We start from the raw sequence: 20,626 nt of genomic DNA, 5'->3' as shown, positions 1-20,626 counted from the left end.
TTGTTCAGTTTGCTTGCCAGTTTGCTTCTTCTTCTTCTTTTGCAAGGATTTAACAAAAAAAAGGTGCAGACACTAATTCCCTTTGGTTAGCCCAGTGGGGGAGAAGGGAGCGTGTGGTGCTCAGGTAACAAAAAAAGACTGCGTCAGCTCCCAGTGTGTGTGTGTATGTGTGTGCGCGTGTGTGCGTGCATGTGCGAGAGCCTAACAGATGCCACCCCCCCCCATTGTTCTCTCCCTGCGCAGGCCTTTTTCGTGAAGGACTACATCATGAATCACCCCGAGGACGGCGACAAGATCGGCCGACTGCGAGAGCTCATGTTTGAACAGGTCAGTAATGAGACGGGAAAATATGCGAAAGCCAGAAACTTTGAAAACTGAAAACTCTCTGGGTGATTGGACGCGTCCGACTTCCTGGCCGATGGGAGTTTTTCAAGCTGGATCGACGGGGAAGTCCGACTGAACGTCCATGGCAGTCTGGAAGTCTTTCAGTTTCCCATGTTAAACCAACTGTTCAGATTTTAGTGGCGCAGCCTTGCAGGGTTAATTATGGTAAAAGAGGCTCCACTTAGCCCTCTGTTTACAGCCCTCTTTCAAAGAAAGAAGACTTTGTTTTTAGCTTACTGCTGCATCTGATGCTACAGCTGCTTTGTTGGAGCTCCCATAATATTTGGCATTTTAGCCATCCCGGGAGACGCACCGGCGCCCTTTGTGACATCACAAAGAGCATTCTGGGGCACTCTTGTTGAAAAGTGGAGCAAGAAAAGAAGCAAAGGACACAGAAGTATCATCAAGTCGCTGATCAAAGCGCATAAAATGCTCTTAAAAACGCACCAACAAAAAGTCTTTTGACTAAGTGTTGGCAGTTTTCTTACTCTGAGAACTTTGATTCCGACGGCGCCTGCGTGAGATTTGAACACGTCAATATTCCCAGATTGTCCAGCGTGTCCTCCTCCTCCTTCTTGCCCGCAGGCACACATCCTGGAGTACGGCCTGGCCGTGCACGAGAAGTTTGTGCCGCAGGACATGCGGCCCCTCCACAAGAAGCTGGTGGACCAGTTCCACCTGATGAAGTCCAGCCTCGGCATCCAGGTGGGAAGAGGGGGAACTGGGAGGGGATAAGAGGGAGGGGGAGGGGGGACTCGGGCCTCCGCCGGCTGCTCATTTGTTGGAATAATAAGGGGGCTGAAATATCGAGTGGAGCCGCCGCACGCCGGCCGAGCTCATCGTCCTTGTCGCCGCGATGTGGAAATCGTTTCATTAATGATTCTCCCTCAAATCATTAGAGGCCTCCTCCAGACGCCTCTCATTTATTTATTTATTTATTCCTCTATCCAAGCCACAAGAAATCGCTCGATCCCGATTTGTCCTCCTCCTCTGAGGGGGAGAGCACCGCCCCTCATTAAACACGCTTCCCTTTATCCTCCGCCGAGTGTGTGTGCGCATGTTTTTTTTTTATACCCTGGCGGGAAGAAGAAGAAACCAGATTTAATCGTGCGCAGTCCCCCCCCTCACTCGCTCTCTCCTCTCTCCTCTCCAGGAGTTCCCAGCGTACGTGCGAGCCAGCCCGGTGCACTTCACCAACGGGAGCCCGCGCACCTGCAGGAACTCGGTGCCCAACATCATCAGCCCCGACGGGGGCGTCGGCGTCGGCGGCATCGGCGGCGGCAGAGGGCTGACCAGGCGGAGGTAAAGTGAAGCCCCTCCCTCCCCCCGTCTCACATCTCTCCGTCTCGCATTTGGTCGCCGCCTTGGTGTTTAGAGGTCCCAGCAGGTGTTTGCGCTGCTCTGCTGCGAGGGTTTTGTCAGAAGAGAAAAGTGGAGTGAGAAATGCTCTCAATGAAAGAGAAAGGGATGAGATGAGATGAGATGTTGCATTTAAGTGTAATTCAAAATCAAACCAGCCCCTTGTGATGTCATAACGGGTCCCCGACTTTCGCTCCCATGTATGTATTATAAGACCTGGATGCTGGACTGCCAATATTGCGGTGGGCCGATTTTCTCCCCCAGTGGCCACGCGAGGTACTGCAGCACAAATAGTCCCATGGGCTCTTTCTCAGCTGGTTGTGATCGTTCTGATTGGCTATAGATCATGTGAGTTACATTACAGTTGCGCGATGGAATGTGACACTACCCCGCATGCGCTACTGACCCATTAATGCGGAAGTCTTTTTTCGGGACGTGCGCTGGGTGAGCAACTCCATTGAAATGAATGGGCTGCCATCTTGGACTCTGGGGACTTGGTTGCTCCTGCCTCTGGAGGCTTTAACTCTGCCTTCTGAGGCTCCGCTCGATGAAAAAAAAAAAAAAATCAGGAGCCAACTCATAAAAATGGCTGGAATGTGGCAGCTTTAATTTTTCTTTCTCTCTGTATCTCTCAGTCTGCCTGTTCTTTCCCTCACACGTTCTTCTTTTATCCTTCGAAGAACTTCCTTTTTCTTTTTCTTTTCTCCTCCGCTCTCCCCCACCTCACCTGCCTTCACCCCCCCACCCGAACACCACCACCCTTCTCATTCCCTCTGGGTGGCTTTGCTCCAGCTGGGTTTAGCTGGAGGTGTGGACATGTGGCTCCCACCCAGAGGGGAGACTGCTGCTGCTGCTGCTGCTGCTGCTGCTGCTGCTGCTGACAGACTGCAGAGACGTGTGTGCGTGTGTGCAGTGACCCTGCCACTCAGTCTACCTGCGACATTCAGCTGCAGCAGTCCCATCCCAAGGGGTTGCACACTCTCTCCCACACACACACACACACACACACACACACACACACACACACACACACGCAGCACTTCCATCTCCTGCTGACATTTTTACTTATTGAGTTGTGCATTTCTTGTTTTGGTCGCCGGCTCCTTCCATATCTCTACCTTTGTTTTTCCACAAAGATCTTTTGAACCTCCGCCACTTCGCTCCGTTTCTCCTTTGACTTTTCACCCTTCCACTGACTGACTGACTGACTGCGTTTTGATGCCTCCCTCCATTGCTGCGTCCATTATTGCTGCACAATCTCACATTTCCCCCTCTCTGTCTGCGTCTCCTCCGGCGGATTCCTCCCCCTCCGCAGCTACCCGGCGGTGAACCGCTACTCCTCGTCCTCGCTGTCGTCCCAGGCCTCCAACGAAGTCAGCAACATCACGGGCCAGTCCGAGAGTTCCGATGAAGTCTTCAACATGCAGGTATATCTCTCGCCGCCTCGCCATGGGCTGCGGCTCTCGCTGAGGTTTCAGATTGAATCCGCTCCCGCTTCCCAGCTGCTCACTGTGCAGATCCTTTCCTGGCCACACACACACACACAAACACACTCTCACACATACACACGCCTCTATCCAGATACCTACACCTCTCGCGTTGAAACGTAACTCGATTTTTTTCAGCCGATCCAGAGAGCTGAGCGACATTGATTCCCGTCAGGCTCGCAACAGCAGGAAGCAGAGAAAAAGGGGGCCGCACACACATGCACACACACGCACACACACACGCAAACACACACGCACACACACAGACACACAGACACACACACACACACACACACACACACACACACACAGATGAGCCTGCAGCAATAGTGATTTCAATCCGCATTCTTGTCTCTCTGTCAAGCACCACAGTTTCCCAAATAAGTTCCCTAATCAACATGCATGATTATTAGTGTTGCATATACTGTATTGTTAATTTATTGAAATGTCAAGGTGGAACTGAATAAGATTCATTAGTCATGTAGGATTGTTAGCATTTTTCGTACGTTTACGTGTTTCGTTGCGTTACGCGTTGCTATCAGCTGATCTCAACGCGCCCAAAGATGATGAAGGCACGAAAATAACGTCTAAAATGTTTGTGTGTCTGTCATAGAAGAAAAATTCTGGCAATCATATTAAGGATGAACTGTTTATTAAAATGTATATATGTAATGTATTTTGATATCAATCTGAAAAAAAATGGTTTTGTTTCATTTTCCCTTCTTATTTACCACCATTTCTGCACTGAGGTCACTCCCGTTCTACAAACTCCTCATACTATGTACGTTGTGTATCCATAAAAATACATGTTTCTATAAATCTTGACTTGACTTGTGCGAAGTCGCAGGGTTGCCAGAAGGTTGCCTCGTGTGAGCAATACTTTGACATTCTGGCGGGTCCATGTATCGATCGGGATGCCTTAATTAAAGAACAGCGGCGTGTCTGCGGGCCCAAAGCAAATAACATTCTGGCGGCGTTGTTGGGGGCGTCGTTGTTGTCTGTGCGGCCGTTTCCAGGCAACAGCCTCCCCGAGTGAACTTATCTCTGTGCTTTCTGTCGTCCCCGGCCGCAGCCCAGTCCATCTACCTCAAGCCTCAGCTCCAACCACTCTGCCTCGCCCAACGTGACCAGCTCGGCGCCCTCCAGTGCCAGAGGTGAGAACTGCATCTGACAGAATGAGCCCAGACTGAAAAATTTTGTTGCGCAAATTCTCATGCTTTTGTTTTGTGGCCCAAACTGCTCAGGACTCTCATAGACAAGCAGTTGGTTTCGGGGTTGAGATGTGCCCTTTGTGACATCACAAAGAGCTGCTTTCCAGGAGGTGTTGGCAGCACTTCCTGTGCAGTCAAACACTCGCTAGCCTTTTTGTTTGTTGAGTTTGTGCGAGTTTTGTCTCCCTGCGAATTTAACTCTCTCACTACCCTCAAATATTTATTCATTGAGTGAAATACTTGTGCTGTATTCGTATTCAAATGCGTTTTGTTGCAGCACCTGACATCTTCACAACGTTCCTCACAGGTTCGCCCCAGATGGCCGAGAAGCACAAACATTCCAGGGAGAACTCCTGCCTGTCGCCACGGGAGAGGCCGGTCAGCGCCATCTTTCCCAACCCGCTGGACCCTGCACAGGTTGGCACGAAAGCGATATTTCCACCGTGAATAAACTCACATTTTAGTCACACTGGAAAACTGTGCACAGTCCAGTGTGTAATATGTGGCTAGATTTCAGATTTTTGCGTTGGTAAAAGCTTAATATGCTCCCCATAAATACATTAATAAAGGTGTGTATCGCAGTACACTAAAAGTCATTTGGTTTTCTACCCTTAGAATGATTTTTATTTGTATATTAGAACATGCATAAAGCAATAAGGGTCTTGCTCCCAGTTAGCTGCCATCTTGCACTGCCATATTTCTAAGGAAGCCCAGTGTGGACAATCCAGCGCGCCTAAGAGCGCATTTTGTAATTAGGGTGAATGCTCGCATCCTCAAATAAACCAACAAAGAAGAAGGTGGTCGTGTTATCCAGGTTTGGGTGCGCAGGCCACCATAGTTCCCTGGCAAGTTCAGGAGAGGGAGGGAGAGTGAAAGTTGCTGCAAATTAAAATGTAACCACTTGATGTCGATGTTTCTTCTTCAAAATCTCCAAATATTACACATTTAACCTTTAATATAAAAAAACTGAAAACAAAATTACAAACAAATTAGACCATCTTCACAACTCACAAAACGTTGAAGGGTTAAATTCAAGGATGGACAGAAAAGTGAATCCAAAAATTTTTTTTACTGGCAACTTAAATTCCTCCAAACGTTTCAACTTACGTCTCCAGTGTTCCGCTTTTCTACGTTTTTACACAGAAATGTTCAGAAGCAGCAAAACAGTGGTCGGGGGGAGCGAGGAGGGGGTGTCGCTTCCTCTTCTGATTGCACAAAAAGCACTTTTGAGACGCCTCTGGATGTGATTTCGCACTTGAAAGTAAATGAAAGTTGACCGGAGCTGATGTGTTAAAGGGGAGCCGACAACTTTGCTGCTTTTTTTTTCCCAGCAATGATGCCTTTATACTCTTTTTTTTCTCTGTTTCTCTGCAGCAGACAGAGAATTTCAAGGCTGGTAGTGTCTCGAAATGTCCGGACGAGACGTCTTGCCAATTAAGAACTTCAGCCTTGTTACAATTTATTTCGATTAAGGCTGGAAAATAAGAATGCGGCTCCCTCTTTACAGCTCAATAATGCCAGCAGATGGCGAGCCGGCTGCATATATATTTAGATACGTCTCTATTTCTTTTGGAGGCTGCTGAAAGCAGCACGCTCTCCTTCGCATCACCTACAGATGGCTTTTCTTTGTTGTTTTTTGTCTGTCTGGGCGATCTCGCTTCGCACCACCTGTCTAATGAATACGGCGACGGGATGGCATTATGAGAGTGTTATATCCGCTCGGCCGCTCGCTCTAAACTAACGTTTCCGCTCCGGGCTCGTCCCGAGCACTTCACCCGGCAGCCGAGCGCTTTTAGTGCTCCGGGAACAGAGGTTACATCATCGTAACCCAAAGAGCTTTTTTCTTTTCTTTTTCTAGTGGTCAAAAAGAGAAGATTATTGTGGATAATTTTTCGCCGCGTACTTCAGCGCTGCAGGTGGAATGCTTAACCAGTCCGTGACGTTTCTTTCAAAAGTCCATCATCTTGCAAATAGCCCAGAGAAAACACTTGACAAGGGTCAGAAGAAAAGTGGAGCTGCTCATCTTTTCCAGTTGGGATGTTTTCGAGAGCAAGTTTGGTTTTTGTTTTGTGTATTTTTTTTACGGCGGCTGACGTTCATATTTTATTCAATATCATAAAAACAAGCGGAATCTGGTGGCGCGAGCTCACGCCGACTCGGCGGAGGCCGACGGGGGAGAGAAACTGATGCAGCATTTTTTTTTCTTTTGTTTTGTTTCCCCCCTCAACTACCTCTCCAGTTAAAGGACACAACGAATCACTCGTCCTCCGTGACAGAGCGACTGTAACAAAAAAGAACATTAAAAAAAAACGGCATGTGTTGTGTTTTTTTCCGGGCCCCTTCTCTCCATCTCGTACAGTCAGCGGCGGCCTCTGCTGCTGCACTTGACCCCCTTTCCCCCTCTTACCCCCCTCACCCCTCCTTACCCCTCCTTTTCCCCCACCCCCCTGGCCTCCCAGCCGTTTGCGCTGAATCACAGCGACCTCTTTTTCTTCTTCGTCTTCTTCGTCTTCTTTTTTTTTTTTTTTACATCTGCCGACGCTGCAGCATTTTCCTCCTGGCCCGGGCAGTTTCCTGAAGGACGCGCTAATAGCCGCTAATGTGGAATTGACGATGGGGAACATTGATCACCTGCGCTGTTTTCCACTGATGGGTGGGGGTGGGGGTGGGGGTGGGGTTGCTCTTTTTTCTTTTTCTGCATATCGAAGCGGGTGTGTGTGTGTGTGTGGGTCCCCCTCCTCCTGATTATTTCTCAATACCTCTAAATTTCATTTACATTCTTTACATTCTATAAGACATTTTAGTAACCGAAAGTAACAATATATAAATGTATATATGTATATACTGTATGTATAATGTATGTATATACACCAGTCAAAAGTTTGGGGACACCTTCTCATTTTATCAATCTTCATTCTTTCATTTTAATGACTATATACATAGATTCTCACTTAAACAATGAATCAAACATATAGGCTGTTATGTAGTAGACAAAAAAAGTGTCATAACTCAAAAATATTTAATATTTCATTTTTTTCAAAATAGCCACCCTTCATATAAAACATTTAGAGTTATTAAACAATGTTTTCTTGGTGACATACTTTCATATATATTGCTCATATGTTTGATGTCTTCAGTATGTATCTACAATGTGGAAAGGAGTAAAGATAAATAAATAAATATATATATATATATATATATATATATGTATAAATATACATATATATATATATGTATAAATATACATATATATATATATATATATATATATATATATATATGTATATGTATATATATATATATATATATATATATATATATATATATATATATATATATATTTATATATACATATATATGTATATATACATATATATACATATATGTATATACACATATGTGTTTTGCACACCGCTCCAAATATCACGCTTGACACAGAGTTCATTCCGCACTCCACAGCCCCCCTCCTCTGTCTGTCTGTCTGTCTGTCTGGTGTCTCCCTTCAGTTTGAACCTTGATGTTTGTGTTTTACTGTTCCTACGTCTGAAATGAAATGCAGTGATCGTCTTCCTATTTTTCTCCCGTGCAGAGAGCTCCGCCCCATCAGATCGGCGATGCCGCGCTGCCGAGGAGCGACCCCAACCTGTCGGCGCCTGACAAAGGTAGGCCACGCCGTCTGACTCCTGTCTGCTCTTTCCCTGACTCACACAACACCAACATATTGCATCCACAGAGGGGGAAAAGAAATATTGAAGGTCCTGCTTGCTGCCTGATTTCAGATGTTTTTATGTTTCATCACGGAATTCAGTTGGTGCAGCTCCGCATGCTTTGATTATCCAAAAAAATGTATGAAAGGTTTCCGTGAGACACGTGTTTAGCCCTGTGTTTACAGCCAGGCGTCACGTGTTAGCTTTATGCTAATGCTATTAGTTTGTTCTGACCTCCCAAGTGACTGGGAGGGAATTCAAATTCATATTCATAAAGTCTTTATTTGTTCCCATGGGAGCAATTGAAGGCACATAGCAGCAGCTTTACAGGACAAAGGTTAATACCAAACAGCAAAAAAATAAAGTGTTAGTTGAGTGAAATGCATATATAGTGGCCATTTGTCCTTTTCCTTTCTCTTGTCCTTAATATCACAACCAAGCAAACAAAGTCCAATTAATCAAAATCAAACGGCCACCGAGGGAATGAATCTACGCAGAGATGCGACAGAGTCGATCGTCCAGGCAAACAAAGAAGTAAGGGTTTTTTGGGCAATTTATTCCTTCATTTGCTAGCAAACAAACAAAAACAATGGCTCATGCTGCCTCTCTTGCCCTGCTAAAAAAACAGAACCCTTCCCAGTGCTGCCCCCTGTGCTTGGCAGACCCATGTATATAGATGACTTAGTGTGCCGCAGCTATAAAATACCTTAAAATTAAAATAATTAATAAGTATTCACTTTAACCCAAATAATGCTAAATAGTATAATCAAACTAAAGGTATATTAACTAAACTAAATCATTAATAAATAATTATTATAATTATATAATGATAATTAAAAATCCCAGAATTGACAAATAGCTCCAAGAATACACCAAAGAATGACTGTATGATGAATATCATGTATAAGGAAGGAAAACAAGGTGGTCTCAGAGGAGTGGGAGTCTGCGTTAACCTGGCAGAGATGTCACATCCCTTTTTGACGTGACAAAGGACAATTAAAAAAAATAAAACACAGGCCTTCTGAAAGGGTCGAGGGTGTGAAGAAGGAGCAAAGGATGGAGCTCACAGCGTCCATCACGCTCCAATGTTTAAAAAAAAACAACTACATTTTTGCAAACTGTGGGGTCCTTAAAATTCCACCTTCTCAAAACTCTTTGCTTAGGGAGCCACCTGGCGCGATGCACATGCACGCACACACACACACACACACGGCAAGCTCTATTTTCCTCCAACCTCTAACCCAGCACGCTTCATCCTCTCCTCTCCCCCCCCCCCCCCCCCCCACTCGCTCTAAAAAAAAAAAAACACTTTGTCAAACAATCAGGGGGAAGAAAAAACAGTCGGCAGCTTCCTTTTTTTTTGTTGCGACGTGTGAATTTCGCATGGTGAGATTTTCGAGGCAACGGCGCCGTCACCTCGAACCTGCTAAGGTGGTGTTCGCGGCTCCGCCCGGCTGTTGAGGGATAATATTGCTCTCGCTGCAGCTCTAATGACGTGAGACACGTCCGCGTGTGTTAAAATTTGCAAAAATGCAAATTGGGACAATTTTCCTCTCGTCTCCCTGCGCAAAGGTAAAAAAAACAAAAACAGCCGAACTGAAGGGACAACCGCTTCACTGCGGTCTGACACACACACACACACACACACATACACACACACACACAAACAGACAAGTCCACGCATCAAACTTTTTCAATTTCCTTTTGCCGATTTTTTTTTGTCACACTTTCATTGTCAGCCTCCGTCTCAGATGTGCATTTTTTTTATGTTCTCCATTTGTTCTCCCTGTGTCGTGTCCCGTTGAATGCCTCGCCATGTTCACCCCCCCCTCCCTTCCCCCGCCCGTCCGTCTCCCCCCCACCCCCCTCTACCCCTCTGATGGAAGTGAGGCCCACGCCCAGCAGCTGGAGCCTCGACAGCGTCAAAGAGGGCGCTCCATCCTTCTCTGACTCTGTCGGCAGGCTGCTCTGCCCCCCTGTCCCTCCCAGGCCACCGTACTCAGGTAAACCGCCCCCCTCTCCACCCCACCGACGACGAATGGAACTAATATTCCCCCCTTTGGCTTTTTGACACCAGCCACTACCTCCTGATTTATAACATGTTCTCCCAGTCTGACACTCTCACTGGCTCGCTGCTGCCCCCTATCCTCCTCTTCATGAACTCGGCCCTTTGACACTTCCTGTCTTTTCTTCATTTTCTTCACCCAATGAATTCCTTTCCTTTTCCCAAACCCAAGTCTGTCTGACAAGTGTGTTTTTTTGGGTGCAGGTGGCTGCACACAGTTATCCATGTGCAACACCAGGAGGAGAAGACATTTCTAACTGATGGAGTTTTTCTTTTTATTAAATCCTTTGGATTAATCCCAGTAGAGCCCTTTGGAAAGGCTTCTGGCAGGGGGGAGCTGAACATTTTTAGAGTGACTGAACGAGTCCTTCCTGGCAGTCACATTCAGAGGGAGTCATTGCTAGCGTTGCCACAGAGGTTAGCATTAGCTGCATGCGCTTGAACAGCAGCCAGCCACCACCACCCAGTTCAAGTCGTTTGAGTCCCTAGCTGTGTTTGAATTACTCCTAGAACTGTGCAAGAGCTGAATATCGCAAAAAAAAAAAATCTCGTCATGGAAACGCCTAAACTTTTAAAATCCCCTCAAATTTGGCTAAAAGGTTTTTACACTCTCATGAGGTGGTTTTTCAGACGTACCGATATAGAGGTATATTGCGATAGTGTCATGGAAACACTTTGACGTGACGTACGGGGTCATGTGACCAGTTCACTTCCAGTGAAAATGGCGCGTTATACTTGGACAGAGGAGGAGACAGGATATTTTTTAGAAGTTATCAAAGAGAAAAAATAGAACAACCTTCTTGACAGCAAACAAATGTAAACAAACAAAAGCAAATGTAATTCTCGTGAATGTCGTGGGATGAGATTTTATGAGAATTACGCTTTACGCGCCATTTAATGGAAACACCTGCAAATCGCAATAGTACTTTGTCAAAGTTTTTTAAAAACATCGCTTTTATTTTTCGAGAAACTGTGAAGGCAACTTTGCTACTGCGTAAGTCGCCCGGATTCTTCCGAATCCTCAAGTGCACGCAAGACCCCGCCCACTCCCAGAGCCATTTGTCCATTTTGTTAGCGGAGGCGGGGATGCATTGAGTGAATCGTTCGTTCCCAGGGAGAAAAGGAGCCATAATTGAGCAGTTATTAACTGAACGTTGGTTAGCGATAGCTAGGTAGCTAGCTAGCAGTAGTAGAGATGAGTCAGTGAATCGTGGCCAAAGAGTCAGCCAAAAATACTTTTTGCGAGGATTCGTTAAGGACTCTCACATCTCCAGCGCATAGATAAGATGAATCAGCAATTTTTTTTTCTACATTTTTTCTTCCCCCCCATCCTCACTTATTTGCTTACAGTATTTACAGATGCTACAGGACTAGTCCTATTCCCCAGCGCCTGCCTAATACATTATGCCGCCCCGGCAGCGCGGTAGAGCAGATGGAGTCGTCCTCCCGCCTCCTCCCTTCACTCCTCCTGCCCCTTATTGCATAAAGCAGCAGCAGCTGTTGCATGTAGGAACAGCTTAAGGCCGCCTCAAGGACCTGCGCAGCATCACCATCGCTTATTTGACTCATTGACGCTCCGAGCCACTGGCCCCCTTTCAGTCTGTGTGTGTGTGTGTGTTTGTGTGTTTAGTCATGACTCATGTTGTGTCATCGCAGCAAAAACGGGAGAAAACTGTCGCCCCACCACCAGCACCAGCACCAGCACCACCACCTCCTCCCCTCTAATTTGTCCTCTATCTTCCTTTCTTCTCCTCCTTGTCAGCAGGCTCCTCGGCTAAAAGCAAGAGGTCCCAGTCGCCCGTCTCCGTTTCCAGATCGCCGCAAAAGGTTAGACTGGGCCCCTTTCCAAGCTTTTATGTTGTGTTTTCTTGTTTTTTTGTTGGGTCTGCACTTTTTTCGGGAGCTTTTCTGACCCCTTTAGCTGACCTTGCTCGGCAAAAAGGAAAAAAAAAGAAAGGGAAGAAACACCCCGGGGGAGTGGGGGACGAGGGGGAGACCCTTCATCCAGCACCGCTGGTGTCTTTTCCCGGTCTGCTCCAGGATCTTTATCCCGCTCGCTACCGTTCTGCTCAATGCACCGCTACCGCTGCTGCTACTGCTGCTGATTTTGTAGTTTCTATGACAGCGATGCTCCGACGAGGGAAAGGGGAGAATGAGGCGAAGCCGCAGGGCCCAGTTTGATGTTCCGCTCGCTGAAAGGAGGTCCAGTGTGTAATATTTGGCTTGATTAATGATTTTTGTATCGGTCAAAGCTTAAGATACTGTCAAGGTCTACATTACTTAAGTGGATAATCGCAGTACAATGAGAGTAATTTGATTTTCCTACACTTAGAACGGTTCTCATCTATATTGTTACATACAGTATCTATCTATCTATCTATCTATCTATCTATCTATCTATCTATCTATCTATGTATATATACATATACATATATGCATATATACATAAACATATATACATATATTTAAGAATCTTGCACCACCATACTTCTAAGGAAGCCTGGTGTGGACAATCCAGCCCACCTGACAACATGTTTCATAATTAGGATGACTGCTCGCATTGTTAAAGAAGCAAGGTATCCAGGTTTGGGTGTACTGGCCACCGTAGCTCACTGGCAAACTGAGGAGAGGGAGGGAGAGTGAAAGACGCTTGAATCTAAAATGTTATCACGTGATGTAGCTGTTACTTCTTCAAAATCCCCAAATATGACACACTTAACCTTTAAAGGCCCAGTGCTCTGAGCTACAGTGGGATTTCAGTGGTGAGACGGCACAATGCAAATTGTGGTTTGCTGGTTAATCTGTTATCCTCTTGATTTTCACGTCTTATTATACCAGCGTGGGGGGAAAAAAACACAATCCAGAGCAGGTAAATGTTGTGTGCTGGAAACTCAGAACGCTCCCTTCCTGTTCTTCAGGTGAAACTACATGCTGATTTCCAGCAAAGCAATTGCTAATAATGTTTATTACTGACTCACTCGAGCTTAAAAAAGATGTTGCTTTAATGGCGAGAGGTGCTTTTAAATCTCAGGCACCGGGGCCTTTTAATTGCGGCAGGACAACTTCTCCAGATAATGACGCCGATGGATTTCCATGTTGGGCAATTTGTACCTTCTTGTAATGAAATCTGACCCCATGTCACCGCGTCGCTCCTCTCCCCCACACACCACCACCCCCGAGAGCCTTGAAAGCGTCTTAATTGTTCGCCCACCAGTCCGACTGATTGCTCCCCGCCTTTGTTCTCCGAGCTCATGTTTATTGTCGGAGCGACCGTCTAATAGCAGCCCGGCCGCTGACAAAGGTTAGCGCGGCGCCGCGCGCCCAGCGGGATTCTTAATTAGGCCTCTAGAAAAAAGTTTCTGCAGTTGGAAAGTGGCGGCGGCTAAGCTGGCGGCTGAGTCGCGGCTACGCCGACTCCCTGGGTGTGACAGCCGGCCACTGGGGGAGCGTGTCGGCGGCGCCTCGCTTCTCACTTCTAGCGTGTGGGCGGTGGCAGGAGACGTCTCGAGGAAAAGGGGGGGGGGGGGGAGAAGAAAAAAAAAGAGCAGGGTGTGAGTGGCAGCTCGGCGGGCTCTGCCAATCACGCAAGGCACACAGGCACGGCCGGCTCTCCCTCGGACCTCCTCCTCCTCCTCCTCCCCCTCCTCCTCCTGCTCTTCCTCGCACACGTGCAGCCCAGACTCGCCGGCTCGTCTCAGGAGGAGTAAAAGAATATTTCTATCTAGAGGAGAAAAAAAAACTGGGTCGGGTGGAGTTGGGTGGGGTTAGGTGGGGGGGTCTAAGTGGCTCCTCGGCGATGCGCTGATGTGTTTTCTACCCCGGCTACTCCAGATGAGAGAGGGTTTGTCAGCCGCCTAGCTCGCCGCCTAGCTCGCCGCCTGCTCCCCGTAGCATGAACGCCGCCATGCGACCGGTTGACAGCTGGGGTGGGGGTTGGGTGGGTGGGGGTGGGATGGTAGTTGAGTCGGTGGTGCGGAGGGTGGGGGGGTACCGTCAATTTCACGGTGTAACGGATTGACGTCGCTTTCGGAGAGTCACTTTCCAGTGCGAGCAAGGCTGTCATTTGTAGCCACTGTAACACCCCCCCACGCTCTCCTACCCCCCCACCTTAACCTACCCCCCCAGGTGATGGATGGGCACGTGTGGAGAGGCAGCGCAGAAGATGAACCGGCCGTAAAAGTTTTTGTTTTTGTTTTTTTCGACAAATGGAGAAATATTTATTTGTAACAGACTGAAAGTGAATCAGTTGATATGGATATTGATATAATATTACACTCGTGAATATTAGAAAATGGGCTCAGCGATCTAATGTTACGTAACCTGCATGCGCCCTGACGCAGACACAGTCAAGTACAGTAACTGCCGAGCGGCACCACAACAACAACAGGGAGGAGAAAGATTAGCGAGTTTTAGGAAAATAGTTGGACAACAGTTACTATCTTAGTGTTCTGTAGTAGGAGTGTAGTTACTATCTTAGGCTGCTGTGTTCTATAGTTGGACTCCATTTATTATCTTAGGCTGCTGTGTTCTATAGTTGGACTCCAGTTACTATTTTAGGCTTCTTAGGCTGCTGTATTCTATAGTTGGACTCCATTTACTATCTTAGGCTGCTGTGTTCTATAGTTGGACTCAAGTTATTATCTTAGGCTGCTGTGTTCTATAGTTGGACTCCATTTACTATCTTAGGCTGCTGTGTTCTATAGTTGGACTCAAGTTATCATCTTAGGCTGCTGTTTTCTATAGTTGGACTCCAGTTACTATCTTAGGCTGCTGTGTTCTATAGTTGGACTCCAGTTATCATCTTAGGCTGCTGTGTTCTATAGTTGGACTCCAGTTACTATCTTAGGCTGCTGTGTTCTGTAGTTGGACTCCAGTTATCATCTTAGGCTGCTGTTTTCTATAGTTGGACTCCAGTTATCATCTTAGGCTGCTGTGTTCTATAGTTGGACTCCAGTTATTATCTTAGGCTGCTGTATTCTATAGTTGGACTCCATTTACTATCTTAGGCTGCTGTGTTCTATAGTTGGACTCCAGTTACTATCTTAGGCTGCTGTGTTCTGTAGTTGGACTCCAGTTATTATCTTAGGCTGCTGTGTTCTGTAGTTGGACTGCAGTTATCATCTTAGGCTGCTGTGTTCTGTAGTTGGACTCCATTTACTATCTTAGGCTGCTGTGTTCTGTAGTTGGACTCCAGTTATCATCTTAGGCTGCTGTTTTCTATAGTTGGACTCCAGTTATCATCTTAGGCTGCTGTGTTCTATAGTTGGACTCCATTTACTATCTTAGGCTGCTGTGTTCTATAGTTGGACTCCAGTTATCATCTTAGGCTGCTGTTTTCTATAGTTGGACTCCAGTTATCATCTTAGGCTGCTGTGTTCTATAGTTGGACTCCATTTACTATCTTAGGCTGCTGTGTTCTATAGTTGGACTCCAGTTATTATCTTAGGCTGCTGTGTTCTATAGTTGGACTCCAGTTATTATCTTAGGCTGCTGTTTTCTATAGTTGGACTCCAGTTATTATCTTAGGCTGCTGTTTTCTATAGTTGGACTCCAGTTATTATCTTAGGCTGCTGTGTTCTATAGTTGGACTCCAGTTATTATCTTAGGCTGCTGTTTTCTATAGTTGGACTCCAGTTATTATCTTAGGCTGCTGTGTTCTATAGTTGGACTCCATTTACTATCTTAGGCTGCTATGTTCTACTAGGCATTCCAAAGAGAGACGCTCGGGCTAATGTGGTAAATGCGCTGTGTGATTGTTCTGTTTGTTGTTGTTTCATGTACGAGGCGCTTGGAAGTGACATTAGCCTATTAAGGCTCTTTGCAGCCACCTTTTTGATGGAATAAAAAGCCCCGTTCAAAGACATATTGGTCTATTTACTGACAGCGGGTTGCGGCTGAGTTTTGTGACTAGCTGAAGTGTGCTGAAATACCGTTGTTAGCCATAAAATACCAAATACTGTTGCATCCCTATTATACACACAATTCAACTCACATTATTTAGTTACTTGTGGTTGTCTTTTTTTATTTTTTTTTTATTTATGTATGTATTTCTTTCTCTTTATTATGATTCTTGGCTGAAACGTACAAAAGAGGATTAGGGCCACAAGAAGAAAAAATAATATTTTCCTAAGTTTCGATTTCGAGTTTTCAGTTGAAATGTTATGAATAAAGTCAAAGTAAACAGGACACTGGTGAAAAAACTGAAGTATTCTTGAAATTTCCACTTTATTCTCGAAATGGAAATTTGAAAAAAATTCTTAATATTTTTTTTCTTTTCTTCTCCATTTCTTGCTTGTCATTATGACCAGACGGGACAAAGGGGGGGGAATTATTAATATTATTATTATTATTATTATTACTTATTTTATTTATTTTATTTATCTTGTCCCTTCCCTTCCGACGCAGACCACAGTGCCGCCCTTCACCCCGTCGCCCACTGAGTGCCAGTCCAGCGGCCTGGTCTCCAGCTCGCCGGTCCTGTCCGGCAGCTACAGCAGCGGCATCTCCTCCCTCAGCCGCTGCAGCGTCTCCGAGGCGTCGGGCACCGAGCTGTCGCTGCCGCCGCCGCCGCCGCCCGCCACTGACAACCACCACCACCACCACCACCACCCGCCCTACCCCATGCCGCCGCCGCTGCCGTCCTCCTCCTCCTCCTCCTCTGGCAACAACTCGGACGAGCCGGGAGCGCGGCGGGAGAACAAGACGCCGCCGCCGTACAGCGTGTACGAGCGCAACAACCCGCGGCGGCCGGTGCCGCTGCCCCACAGCCTGTCCATCCCGCCGCAGGCCGACCCCCCGGCACTGCCGCCCAAGCCCCACCAGCTGCGCACCGGCAGCATGAAGCTGGAGGGCACGTCGGACCCCCGCGTGCCCAGGCCCAGGCCCCTCCCCAGGAAGGTGTCCCAGCTATAGGCAGGGGGAGCGGTGGGGGCAGCGGGGGGTCACCCAGAAGCGACACACTGGCGTATTTTGCACTTTTCTACCAGGGGGCTATGTTGTTTTTTGTTTTTCAATTTTCCCTCCAGCATTCCTGAAAGACGCTCCGGGAAGTCAAAAATAATAATATTATTAATTAAAAGAAATAGGACATAAACTGTCAAATATAGATTTTTTTTTCTCCCTGTTACTTGCTAGAGGGCATTGCATCGACTTTGGCACTTTTACCTCTAGTTGGTACCGCAGTCGGGCCGCCGTGGTTAGTCGCAGCGCATCGGAACAAAAATGAAAAGAAAATCCAAGTTTTGATAGATGTGTAAATCCGGGAATATATGTATATTGGTATATATATATACATATATATATATATATATATATATATATATATATATATATATATATATATATATATATATACATATACATATACATATATACATATATATGTATATATATATATCTTTTCTTTTTTTGTTTTTTCTTTTGGTTGCCTTAAGTATTGAGAGTCTTTTATCGGTAACTCTTGCACGATTATTTTAGATTTTTTTTAATTTTTTTTTTAAGGACAGCAAAAAAAAAAAAAAAGGACTGCGTGCACTTTGTGTACGACTAGGTGGTGCAGTGGCGTTTGACAGGTGCTGTGAGACCAGGGCGATGCCATCGGCCCCCACCCACTTCCCCGCACCCTCATCCCCCGCAGCTCCTCCACCCTCTGCGACCTCGTCCGCATTCGCAAAAGCACAACAATTCAAAAGGTTTTTGAGATGAAATTGACAAGAGGAGGCCAATACACAAAAATCAAGCAATTACTGCCGGCGTAATAAACTTTCCCAACTTCCTCGCCGTCTGGGGGAAACAAAACAAAATGTAATCCAATGTAACACTGTACCCAAACTGCACAAATTATTTGAAGAAAAACTTGGTTAAATGAATTGAATTCACATCGACTCAGCAATTAGATTAAAGATAAATAGTTTTTGCGTTTTTTTTCCCTTCAATGTGGCCACTTTTTCACATCAGGGAGTAGAAAATACATTTATTTTTTTACCCATTCCTTCTGCAATTGAACTCATCTGTTTGCCTGTTTGCTTTTGCTGTTGTTTTGTTTGTTTTGTTCTTGGCCCCAAATCGGAATCAACACTTTAGCATCTAATCAGTCAATAAAACCTAAATTGCTTGTGACAGTTACAAACAGAGGAAAATTACTTACTAAGAAAACACAACAGGAAGAATTAATACAGAACTTTTTTTTTAATTATTTCTCTCTTTTTTTTTAAGCATTTTTCTCTCCAGATCCATAAAATCTGACCCAAACTAACAGAGACTAACTGTTAATTAACAGCGGGTGATAGAAGCATCAGTCGGATCCCTCCGAGCGCGACTCACACGGCTGGGGGCCTTTACAGGAAGTGTTCCGATAAAGTTCGGGAGCGTTTGCCAATTATTGTGCCAAAGGAAAAACGTACAATGTGCTGTATGGAAGTCAGTGCTGTCTCTCACTGACTCGCGCCCAGAACCATCAACGCTCAGAGCTTTGGCACTGATTTCTGGTAATTGGCCCCCCTCAAAAAATGAAGCTGCAATCTACTGATTAAATGAAACGCGAGATAAGCACAACGACCTCTTTTTTTTTCCCCCGGATCCGGATCACAAGCTGCACCGTCGTTGGTTGGAAGCCGGGACGGACACTCGCGCTCTTCTGGCTAATTACGTTCAAGTGTGTGTACAGCGGGGATTCACTTTGTATTTAATTTGAAGGAAAAAAGCTGACAAAAAAATAAAAAAGGTCAACGTGAGACTGCTGCGCTGTTAAAGACGTGCGCGATTCGGGGATCGAAGGCGGAGGATTTTGCATCCAAGCAGGAGGAGTTTCGACAATTCATCAATCTTACGTAGAAGAAAATCAACAAAAATGACGTGCAAATCTATTGAGAGTAGGAAGTTTAGCTTTAGTACGGTTTCTACTTCTCATTTTTGTATGGTTACTTTGTTTCCCTCCTGCCCCCCGGCTCTTGTGAATTTTTAATTATTGTTATTATTATTATTATTTTTGCAGATTATTCACATTAATCAGTACTTGAGAACCTGTAAATTATATGATGAGATTAATGTAATTATGCCAAATATGAAATTTGTTGTATTGCAATTCATGTAAATACTGTGTTTTTAACAAAAAAAATGTAGCTATAACAATTTACAGCTTTGAATGTAATGTTGAAGCAGCAAAAAGATGATGATGATTATTATTATTATAAATGTTCAAACTTTTATGGTTTTGTGAGCGTAGACAAACTTAAGGTCATGTGGAAAATGACGCCTAACACATTTACGAGTTCAATAAACTGCCGTATGTAATACAAGTGGGACCCAGCGACGCCTTTTTTTGTGTACTTCCGCCTTTTCAGGCTCTCAGCTTTTGCAGCCGGTGATTAAAGGTGCAGGTTTCTAATTTGTTTTCTAATTTGCAGGCCCCGGTACCCTCTACCACCTGACGTCTCTTTTTAATGAGAAAATAAAAATTCCCCTTTAAAATAACGTTATGCACACGTGACGTGTTCTCACAGGTGTTGAAGGCAGTTACGACTTTTAAGCCACACTTTTTTTTTACTTTGCCTCTCAATGTCTTAAGAGAACAGGAGTGATTTATACAACTCCCGTTCTCTCACTCCTCACAGAAACAAGAATGAGGAGGTTTGAGACATGCAGAATTTGGTGGGATAATGTTCCACATTTTGGGGTGAATAAACTGAAAGTCATGGAAGTTGTTCTCCTGTGGCCTAAAAAAAAAAAGGTGCTAGTGTGTTTGTGAAAGTCTGAACAACAGGGCAAGCATACAAACAAACAGAAAAAATAAATAAATGTTTTCCCTAAAGACTCAGGTTAGACTTTGAGGGATTCACCAATCATGTATCGTGTATCCAAAAACTCCAACTCCCAGTGGTTCCCATGGAATCTGCCGCAAACCTGAACCCTGAAACACATCCAAACACAAATGAATCCTGAATCTGAAATGAGCCTTGGCCAACTTCCTGCAGCTGACAGCCAGGGAGTCATGTGGCAAAGGTTTGTGTGGTCTGTGTAATGAACAAAAACTGAGTTCTGGACTGCGGTGGAGCCGACGCTGGACGCCCACTCAACCCTCAGGTAGGACCTTCGCTCCCGTGTGAGAAGCTGTTTTCCCTCAAAGAAACACTGCACTGTTGAGTGCCTCCTGTGCTGCTCTTTGCTAGTTGAACTTGCATGCTGACTGAGACTGCGCCCTCTGCAGGCCAGGAGGGCAAGGACGGCGTGATTTTTGGATGCGACACTACGTGTGATCATTTCACGTTCCGAGCAAGGCTGCTGCTGAGCAAGACAATGTTGGTGTTTGTTTTGTTTTTTTCCCCTAAAAAATGAATGAATGAATGAATGAATTTTATTTTATTTTTTGGGGAGTCTTGCATTTTGTTTTTCTGCACCTGAAGGCGTTTTTGAATC

The 20,626-nt window shown here is 45.5% G+C and overlaps 1 protein-coding gene across 9 annotated transcripts in view; it reads left to right on the top strand.

Annotated features, from left to right (window-relative positions):
- dock4b (dedicator of cytokinesis 4b) overlaps window positions 1-19,509 on the top strand; it is a 116,854-nt gene extending 97,345 nt beyond the window's left edge. For 4 of the 9 annotated variants that reach the window (XM_076012285.1, XM_076012283.1, XM_076012281.1 and 1 more), the window contains 10 exons: window positions 244-327; window positions 970-1,089; window positions 1,538-1,686; window positions 3,059-3,170; window positions 4,303-4,384; window positions 4,749-4,858; window positions 8,031-8,103; window positions 10,035-10,151; window positions 11,976-12,040; window positions 16,619-19,509. In XM_076012285.1, coding sequence (XP_075868400.1) covers window positions 244-327; window positions 970-1,089; window positions 1,538-1,686; window positions 3,059-3,170; window positions 4,303-4,384; window positions 4,749-4,858; window positions 8,031-8,103; window positions 10,035-10,151; window positions 11,976-12,040; window positions 16,619-17,125 — 1,419 coding nt within the window. In that variant the 3' untranslated portion in view covers window positions 17,126-19,509. The remainder of the gene's footprint in view (window positions 1-243; window positions 328-969; window positions 1,090-1,537; window positions 1,687-3,058; window positions 3,171-4,302; window positions 4,385-4,748; window positions 4,859-8,030; window positions 8,104-10,034; window positions 10,152-11,975; window positions 12,041-16,618) is intronic. The other 5 variants (XM_076012282.1, XM_076012288.1, XM_076012286.1 and 2 more) reach the window with 3 other exon arrangements.
- The last annotated feature ends 1,117 nt before the right edge of the window (window positions 19,510-20,626 follow it).

This window comes from Nelusetta ayraudi, unplaced genomic scaffold (assembly GCF_046127955.1).
Source record: "Nelusetta ayraudi isolate G7.1 ecotype Tasmania unplaced genomic scaffold, CSIRO-AGI_Nayr_v1 ptg000135l, whole genome shotgun sequence".
NCBI lineage: Eukaryota > Metazoa > Chordata > Actinopteri > Tetraodontiformes > Monacanthidae > Nelusetta > Nelusetta ayraudi.
This window is presented reverse-complemented; position numbering and strand designations above follow the sequence as displayed.